The following is a 10,480-nucleotide window of genomic DNA, read 5'->3' on the forward strand; positions in this document are numbered from 1 at the left end:
AAATGATGATGAACAGAATGAACGCAGATTTGCAGTTCATAAATAAAATAGTTTTTTCTGATGAAGCGAAGTTTCATTTAAACGGAACGGTTAACAAACAGTACTGTAGATATTGGAGAAGAGAAAATCCTCACTGGGTGTGTGAGACCCACACGCAATATCCTAAAATAGTTAATGTTTGGGCTGGTATCATTAACAAGAAAATTATTGGTCCTTATTTTTTTGAGGGCACAGTTGATGGTGAGGTTTATCTATATTTTTTTATTAAGTTTTTAGTGCCTACATTACGAAGACTTTTTCCTGATGTTAATCATCTAAATGAAATAGATCGATCTATTTACTACCAACAAGACGGAGCTCCACCGAATTTTGCACGTATAGTTAGAAATTATTTAAACAAGGTTTTTTCCAATAGGTGGATTGGAAGATGTGGAACGATCGAATGGCCGGATTTGACTCCTCTCGATTATTTCTTATGGGGTTATTTAAAATCTAAAGTATATTTTAATAGATCAAACAGTATTGCTGATTTAAAAGTTAGGATAACGGAAGAAATTAACAGAATAACCCCCGAGGTCTTACTTCCTTCAAAATGTTGTACGAGAATTCCAAAATCGCCTCGGTTATTGTCAAGAAGTGAATGGAGGTCATTTTAAAAATTTAATTTAATTGTAAAATACATTGAAAAATACATTCTAAATATTATGTGACATTATTATCTTCATTCAACCTAAAGTTTTGTGATAGAGACATTATAAACATTTTACATCTTAAAAATCAATTTTCTCAGTTATGATTGCACCAAACTTAAAAAAAATTTATATTTCTGTACAGAGGACTAAAATCCCTTTCTAACAAGGTGCCATACGACTCCCTTTGTTGTTTAAAAATTTCGAGGGGGTGCTTATAATTCAAAGGGGGTGCTGGAGGGGTGTAATATTTTCATACTGTAAATTGTCAATTTAAGAGTAAAAATCAACCTGTTTCAGGTTTTTTTCACATAGTACATAATAACGCTAAAAATGAATTTATTCCATACATATGGACCGCATGGTATATTCTTGATTTCATCTCAGTGTTAACGTGTCTGTTACGCTATATAGTGTTATTAAGACATTGCTGCTCCACAATATTTCAGTAACTCGTTTGGTATCCCGTCTCTACCTAATGCAGATACATGTATGACAAAACCGGAAAAGAAGGTTTATACTCAGGTGCATTACATAAACTGCAATCTGAATTCATGTATTACACCAGAAAAAACTGATTTTCTCACTTCCCATTCATAAGTAGTTCACTATTCACTAGATTTTTATTTTTTGTATTTTGTTACTTTTTTATTTTGTTCGTTAAGCTACGTTTATGTTTTTATTTCAAAAATAAAAACTATTTTTTTTAGTTATTTTATTCAACCTGCTCTAATTTTCTACACCTAAACTGTTATAACTGTCTTAAGACGGTCTACCTTCTTTATCATCTGGAGCCAAACTATCATAGATATTAAAAAATGTACATGAAATTCATTTTCGTTTCACCCAAATTACTCAATTATAAATTTTCAGATATTTTGAACCAATTAAGAAAAAAAAACAGAGTTAATGAAAATAATGAGAATGATGACACTGATGTCAACAATCTACCAGATTGTGAGCCAGTAATATGGATTAAACAGGCCAGAAAAGCTATGCTTTTATTGCAAAATAAAAATATTTATTATTTATGGTTTAAAAACCTGGATTGGTGGTATGCACAAATAATTCGAAAATATTTTCTGTTAATAGTGTTAATAATGTTTCGAGTTAATAAGATAATAATTGCCAATATAACAGCTAATGTCAGCTAAGCGGATATAGCAATCCAAGATCTTGAAATATTCATTAAGCCAAAAACTTATTAACTAAAATTTTGTTGCAGTTCTCTTGAAGTTTGAGTTATTGGGGTTCCATTATAATTATTGTTCTAAACAATCTAGAACCTAAAACCATTTAGACAAAATAATGTGACACAGCAAATGTTTAGTATTAATAGTTACCTGATTTTGCACACTTCGCAGTAATGCAATTGCTGTGGTTTGGGAGGGGCTTTGGTTCTGCTGACGCCCTTCACACCTACTCCAGCCTTTCTGAAATTCTGCCAACCTCCTGCTGGTTTTGGAGCAGCATGTTGTGCAACATACATTGTGGCTGCAGAATATAAAACTTATGTATTGCTTAATTTTAACTGATGTTTAAAAAGTGATTCATTGAGAACATATAGAGGGTTGGAACTTCAAAAAATGAATATATAGCAGATAAATTTTGTAACAATGTTAACTCAGTCTATTACTACATATTATAAGTTACTGCTGTGCTGTTTACTGATGTCAGTATTATTTTAGCTAGAAATATATGTTTATTTTACCCTAGCATGTAAACAAGTGGAAAAAAATCGGTTTAATTTTACAAACATTTTTCTTCAGCTAATAATGGTTATCTCAAAAATTCAAAAACGATCATAAAATGATGTCCCACGATTTCAGCAATACTTAAAATTTCGGTAATGTTCAGTCTCTTCAAAATTTTCAGCTAGTTCATGAAGGTGGTAATTTTTTTTTGTTTCTGAAGAAAAATATCACTCTTGCAACTTGGAACATAGGTTCTTCTTAAGACAAAGTAATATATACATTAGCATAAGCAACACCACCCTACTCATTAATAGATTTTTTGTTTCATTTAATGTAAAATTTCGTGCAGAATATCGGGATGACTTTAGATTTGAAAGAATCTCAACAGATTTGGCTGTAATCACAATAAAGTGAATATAACATTTCTAACCATAACACCATATATCTCATTCAGTTCCCATAACAAAACCAATGGTAGCTGGTTTGCTGGGTCCATCGTCAACAAAAATAAGTTGTTTTGTTATTGCTCTTCTGTAGTTGAAGAAAAATTTGTTACGTGGTGTTGCTTGGTTGACGACGATATATTCTTTTTGTTGTTGTTTTGAAGGAAAAGTCCTAGTCTTGAAACTTTATTTAGGTTCCTCTTGATATAAGGAAGAACGTTATTGAATTTGGGGTTAACAAGACTCGTTCTTTTACTCATATCCTTATAACTTTTTTTTGTATTTGAAAGAAAAGCCCCAGTGGGATTAATAGGAAGAAAAAGAAAAAATTACAATATATTTAATAGTAACTTAAAAGACAGGTTGTAACCACTACAATTGTCTGCTTATCATTAGGTCCCCTGTAAGGTTAATTAACAGATAACGGTAAACGAGATGTGGTCAGTCTGTCTTACCAATAAACAGATTGTAAGTCTTTCTTTTTCTTGTCCTAGTGTTTGAGGACAAGAACTTGCTACATAGGTTCCGCTGATTATAAGGAAGAAGCCTATTGAAGTTCCTTTTAATATTCTTTTGCATTTTTTCTTGAAGGAAAGCCCCAGAGAGAGGAAACTTGGTACATAGGTGCCCTTTTGTTTTATGTTTAAGAATTATGTTGGGCCCTTTGATATTTTGTGTGTATTGGTTTATTTTTCAGTTTTTCCCTGAATCAGATACCAGTGTCTTTTGTTGTCAGGTGGCCAAGACACCAAAGACATGTTTACATAAAATAGTTACGAACAAAGATGTAAACCAAGTAAGGTAGGCAACGAGAAAGTAATTGGCTTATAAAGAGTAAAAAAACAGTTTCCAATTAAAAAAGAAATAAATAAAATACAATGTAGTAGCTCCTTGATAGATAGCACTGTTACCAACATAAACCAATTGAAAGTACAGCATTCAATACTAATTCTTTGACTTCCGAACCTGTATCATAATGTTTAGTCATCTTCATTCCCATCTGTTTGAATCACCCTTTCAACACATGCATTTACTAGTATTTTTTATAGTATACAGCATATTAACTAAATACATAAAAGTCTTATTAGCAAAAATATTCATTATATAAGGACGAAAAATAATAAATATAAACATAAATTAGATACCAATATTTTTCCAGCCATTAACTCAATTCTAATCTAACTAAACTCAATTTAATTTAAATAGGACTTTTTCATTTATAGATTGACTATTTAATGTCTATAATAAGATATTTGTGTCAAATTTTACATTTTTAGTATTTCAATGAAGAATAGAGTATTGTGGTAAACTACAATGCCAATAATGATGTATGTATGTATGTATATGTCTTTAAAATTATTATAGAAAAATTATTGAAATTTAAATAATAGGCAAATTGAAGATCAACGGGCAATATTCCCACATAGAAGAAACAAAAAACATTTTATTAAATTATTAATTATATTGTTCTGAAGCTATTTTCTTGGCATCTTACTACAAGTTACTATTTTTATTGGGAATTAAGTCTATTTTGATGTTTTTATTGTTCACTTCGCAAATCATGCATAAAATACAAAATATTATTAAATTAAGTATTATTAAAATATTAGTAAATGCATTAATATTAATAAATTTATTAATGTTTTGTATTTTGAGAATGATTTCTGAAGTGGAAAATCGAAATGTTAAAATAAACTTTTAAATAAATTTTTAAGTAAAATTGTGGCTTATTTTCAATAAAAATAGTAAATTGTATTTTAATTATGAGGTACAAAAGTTAATATTTAGAATGAAGTCAGTAAATAACGAAAACCTTCAGAAAAGATTGATTAGTTAAAATATGTAATTAAAAACATTAATAAAAACATTTTATCCAATCCACAATTTAAAAAAAATTGGTATCACAATTGAGAAAAATTAATAATGAATATTTTTGATAGTACATATATAGGGAAAGTGTGTCCAAATTTATCCAAATGTTTAAATTTGTACTAAAGCTATAACCTACAATAAAACTTATACACATGCTCATTCCTTTATCTAACTTCCCATCGTTAAATAATATTACCATTACCAATGTGATTATTCATTGACCCCTGCTAATTTTTTCGTAAAGCATTAGAATGATACACTAAATAAAAATTAAGATACTACAACATTAAAAATAACAATTTATATACACAAAATGCATGCCTAATTAAATTCTACATTAAATAGGGTACTGTAGTACATTGAAAGTGAATCAAACATAAAAAATTATGCAATACATTTAATTAAGAAAAATATGGGAATGATATCACATAAACAGTGAATTCAAATTACAATTATAAAAAATGACATTGAAAGTTATTGTCAAAATTGAAATTGTAAAAAAAAATTGTAGTAAAGACAGTACAAAATGTTACTGATCTTTTTATGTCCAATGTATGCTTGATTCACTACAATATCATATGTGTGACTCTTTTACACTGATTTTAATGAACAAAGCATAAATACAAAAGCTTAACATTGTGAATATTCTTACTTTTCGGTTGAGTCGTCACTTGAGCAGCTGCTACTACTGTTGTCTGTGTTACTGGCTGAACATACGAGGTAGCCTGACAATCAACAAATTAAAATTTATTTAGATCTAAAAAGAAATCAGGTATTTAAGAAAATTTAAATAATAATTTATTTGGGTTTTGCTGAAAGTTCTTCTTTACCTTCTAGTGTTTATCTATCAATTATCTGTTTTTTGCAGATAATTTCTTCCAGGTGACTCCACTATGATATTCTGTATGTTACTTTGCATTTTCTTTCCAATTCTTTGTTTTAATATGCTTACAGATAATGTTTTCCTTTCTTTTATCAGTGAAACATTGTTTGCCCATGTGTTAATTTAATATCTTAAATGAAAACCAGTACCAAATGTTCACATACATTTAACAGTACAAGAAATAATTATGCAGCCATCTAATGTTTTATTCGCATCTCACATCCATTAAGTTAGTTCACAGTTCAAAATGTACTCTATATTCTCTACAGCTTTGTTAAATATTAAAGTAAAAAATTGGATGTCTACTTAATATATGGGAACTTACCGAAACTTGAACAGTTTGTGGTTGTGTAGTCCTTTGAGTGCTGTATGTTGTGGCATATGTGGCAGGCTTGGCAGCTGCAGCTACAGCTACAGCAGCACTTTGATCATATCCAGTAGTATAGCCTGCAGCAGCTGTCTGACCTGATTAACAAGTTTTGCAAAGTAAAAACAGTTACTTTTACAATTATCTCAATATACTACAATATAAGAAAATACAATACTTTATGTAAAAAAATTAGCAGGGTGCAAGCTGATAGCAATATTATAACCAGTATATATGTATATTGTGCTCTTTAAAGACTAGAGATCTGTAGAAAGATAATATTTATTTTACGTCAATTGAAGGTATACAAAGGTAATATAAATTAGTATTTGAGATAACAAATAAGTTTTTGACATCATTCCTTACCAGTTACAAATGTTTCTTCATAATCGAAAGAAAAAAATAGATACTAATTGTCAAAAATATCATACCAAAGTACAAATCAAAAAATTTAAAGCTAAGAAAGAAATATTCACACCTACTGTCTGTTAATCAACAGAATCAAGCAAACAAAAAGTCAACTTCTGATTTCTGAAAATGAGATTTTCTGTTTCTGATCTTAGATACACATTGAAAAAGCCAGAGCTGCCTTCTATAAACTAAAGAAAATTCTGATTAATAGAGATATTACATTAAACCCTAAAATCAGATTAATATGCTGCTACATATTCTCCATGGAGAGCTGGATTCATACAGCAACACTAATGAAAAACTTGAGGCCTTTGAGATGTATATTTACTGACGAATATTGTGGATAAGTTGAGTTGATGGAATAACAAATGAAGTTGGTTTAACACCGAATTAAAAAGGGTGCAGAAATAACAAAAACAATAAAAATTCGAAAGTTGCAATATTTCAGCCATGGAATGAAACATCCAGAGAGGTATAACCCAGAAAAAAAACCCAGGCTGAAGAACATCCTGGCTCCGAAATCTCCAATCAAACTCCAAATCAGACAGGGTACCAAATTAGATTTTAGATAACAAAATTTGAAGAAATAACCGAAAATGGACTCTTGGGAAATGCCTACAATAACGCTAAAAGATATATCTTCATCAACCAAGCAACACCACGTAACTCATTTTCTTTAACTTTAAAGGGGAGCAATAACAAAACAACTTACTTTTGTTGATGAAGAACCCAACAAACCAGCCCTCAATAGTTTTGGTATGGGAACAGAATGAAAAATATGTGGTGTTGTGGTTAGAAATGTTATAGGTGGTATTGTTTATTGTGAGGTGGTATTGTTTATTGTGATCACAGTAAAATCTGTTGAGATTTTTTCAAATCAAAAGTTATTCATACATTCTACATGCGATTTGGCATCAAATGATACAAAAACCCGATTTATCAAATAATTTAGTTACATGGTGTTGCTTGGTGAACTATGCTATATCATTTTAGATTAATAGATGACAGTGCAGTTATAGAATAATGTATAAAAAGTGATACAAATGAATGAGAAAGATTCAATAAAAACTACAAAAAACATGATAAGACATTTGAATGCAAAAATTTACTTTTACCATGAATAAAAAACTACAATTAGACAGTAACTGTGTTTACTGATTGAGACAGAATACCTCTAACCCTATCAACCCAGAGGTTTTTTGTGCATGGAATCCGAATCTGAACTCCACATGACAAATTGGCTCTCGTTTCTGAGATATCCAAAACTAAAAATGTAAAACGGCAATTTTTGAGGTTAACAGCAGTTTTTGAGATTAAGTAGCATCATAATACAATTTTCCCCCCAAAAACTGTTATAACCATCTTAATACGTCTAATATTTTAAATGACATTGGGTTTACACAGATAACTCAATTTTTTACAGATATATCGGATTTTAAATTTTCTTAGTTTTAAAAAACATATAAACCATATGATTATAACAGAAAATTTAAATTCAGAAATTCTAAACTTATAAAACCTTATTCCAACAACCTCAAACCTTACAACCCAAATCAACCCCTAGAAACCATCCCTTTCAGTCCACAAGCAGGCAAGCCCACCTAAACCTGGAATCCCTAAGATTAATTGATTATTTTATATATCATAAATAAAATCACATACAGTAATTGTTTTTACTGATTAAGATAAAACATCTCTAATCCTATAAACCACTACAAACCATCCCTTTTAATCCAGAAGCAGGAAAACCCACCTAACCTTAAGATTAAAGGTTGTGGCATATTATCGTGCACATATAGTTTCCGGCACGTAGCATTTTGAGTCCAGCAATTGGACTGCGCGTTCAATTGCTCTTCTACTTAACATCCAATGCTAAGAGAAAGGAAAAAGGAAGGTGAATACTGGACTTTATACAAAGAATTAATTGATGACGATGAAAAATATTATGGACATTTTAGAATGAATAGGATTCAGGTTGAATATATTTTAAATTTAATTACACCTTTAGTTAAAAAACAAAATACTACATTTAACGAAGCCATACATATCAAACCAAAGAGTATTTTAAAAAAGAAGAGGTATCACTTCCGTGCAAAAGTCCTAATTGTTTATCACTTTTGTGTTTAATTGTCACAAAGCAATGAAAACACAATGCATAAATGACAAAATAGCCTCGAAAATTATTTTTTCAAATACTCTGTATCAAAATCAAACAAATATCTAAATAAATAACGAGGGGAAAATGACGGACATCTAATTCACATTATCTGTATCAACTGGTTACGACTCATTACATAGCCGCCAGCATCAGTAAAATATTGTTTTCTAATATACCGAACGGAAACGTTAGGTGTCTGAAACGCTATGTTCCTGACAGTATGAATTGTTCATATTTAAAACCATTTAAATTATATTTTTCGGAAACTAACCACTATGTGCTGGAAACGCAACATGCATGATAATATGCCATGACCTTAATAGCTAATATTTTTCATCAATAGTAAAAATCACATACAGCAAACCTGGTCTACACAACCTCAAAAATGGCAGGCGAACTACTATTTTTGCACTTTTAAGTTAGGATGTCTCAGAATCTAGTGTCAATTAGCAAATTTGGAACTTAAATTCGTATTCAGCCCACCAAAAATCTTCAGAAAAGTACACTCTGTTTCCTGGATCTCTCAAAAATGGAAAAGACATTCATTAGAAGGGATTATAATGATAATGCTGATGGCCAATTCTTCATCCCAGTTGGCACATAAAAAATAAAAGAGTGACTCGATCACAATTATTACAATTTTGGTAATTTTACTTTATAAAGAAATAATCACATTTAATTGAAAGGAACTAAATGAATAATTAGTAAAGAAATTATCAAATTGCTTACATAAAAATTGAACAAACTGATTGAAATCCATTTTAAAAATTATTCAAATTTACATAAAAGATTTTAATACCAATGAAAAATATTTAAAAATTGACAGAACCAAAAGTATTACATGTAAAAGAAACTGAAACACTAATTGTAATTTCAAAAAAAAAATAGTAGAAATGGATATTAAGCTAAAGTTGTCATTCCACACTTGATAAAGACTTGTTTTTGGCACCTAATTTCTTATAAATTATTTAAAAGGAAGAGAAAGACGATATATATAATTGTATTTGGTTTAAATAAAAATATGATTGTAAGTTAATATTAATTATAAAAAAATATTGTGTCCAAAGTTTTTTCAGACTGTCAGTAAGTACTAGTGTGTTAAAAACTAAATATATGCAAAACTATGTATGAACTGTATAATAAACCCTTTCTACAAATCTATAATTAACATATACCATTTAAAATGGCTAATAATACATTTTAACAACCCAACAAACCAGTGTTTGGTAGATTTGATGAAACTGTCAAAATGAATATTATGGTTAGATAAAGATTATAAACTGTTTAGTACTCACTTAGAGCATTAAAAATATACAAAAAACCAGAAAAATAGTCAATAATAGTTACCATAACCATAGTCATATGAAGTGGCCCCAGCAGTACCCACAGTGGCATAAGCTGTTGGTTGAGCTTGGTAGGGTGTCTCGTAGCCTGTAGCCCTAGTTCCATATGTAGCAGCAGCACTAGCAGGAGTTGCTACTGCATACCCTGCTTGTCCGGTCTGATAAGCAGCACCGGTGGCAGCAGCCCTAAAATCGGAAATATTTTGATGTAACCAAACAGTTCCCTTAGATTTAAAATCCCAGCTCTGTTATCTCACATGGAGAAACTTATTTTCGGTGACTAGAGTACATATACTTTGAGAATTGCAGAATATTGACGACCTAGCCAGTATTGATCGAATATAGCAAACTAAAATGCCGGATATTCAACAACCAAGGACGCCGGTAATCAAACCAAACAAATATGATTCTCGCGCCGTTAATGAAATTTTGCAAACAATGAATGGATATTTCAGAAATAAAAACTTTATTTTAAATTTTAAAATTATATCTACTTACGTATATTGTGTTCCTCCATGAGTAAATCCGAAATAATTATTTGTAGCCATTTTTGCAATCACGTTTGATTGACTTGGACTTGACACCTCTACTGCTGACAACTGACTTTTGACATTAGACAA

At 30.1% G+C, this 10,480-nt stretch overlaps 1 protein-coding gene across 4 annotated transcripts in view; it reads right to left on the reverse strand.

Moving 5' to 3' along the window:
* Positions 1-10,465, reverse strand: part of LOC140446946 (zinc finger RNA-binding protein-like) — a 56,206-nt gene extending 45,741 nt beyond the window's left edge. Inside the window, exons 1-5 of one of the 4 annotated variants that reach the window (XM_072539542.1) lie at positions 10,359-10,465; positions 9,865-10,046; positions 5,907-6,046; positions 5,351-5,423; positions 2,033-2,183 (exon numbers count right to left, since the gene is read on the reverse strand). In XM_072539542.1, the coding sequence (XP_072395643.1) occupies positions 2,033-2,183; positions 5,351-5,423; positions 5,907-6,046; positions 9,865-10,046; positions 10,359-10,408 (596 nt within the window). In that variant the 5' untranslated portion in view covers positions 10,409-10,465. Of the gene's footprint in view, positions 1-2,032; positions 2,184-5,350; positions 5,424-5,906; positions 6,047-9,246; positions 9,352-9,864; positions 10,047-10,358 lie in introns of those variants that run through there. The other 3 variants (XM_072539547.1, XM_072539554.1, XM_072539562.1) reach the window with 3 other exon arrangements.
* Between the last annotated feature and the right edge of the window lie 15 nt (positions 10,466-10,480).

Source organism: Diabrotica undecimpunctata, chromosome 1, assembly GCF_040954645.1.
Source record: "Diabrotica undecimpunctata isolate CICGRU chromosome 1, icDiaUnde3, whole genome shotgun sequence".
Classification (NCBI taxonomy): Eukaryota; Metazoa; Arthropoda; class Insecta; order Coleoptera; family Chrysomelidae; genus Diabrotica; species Diabrotica undecimpunctata.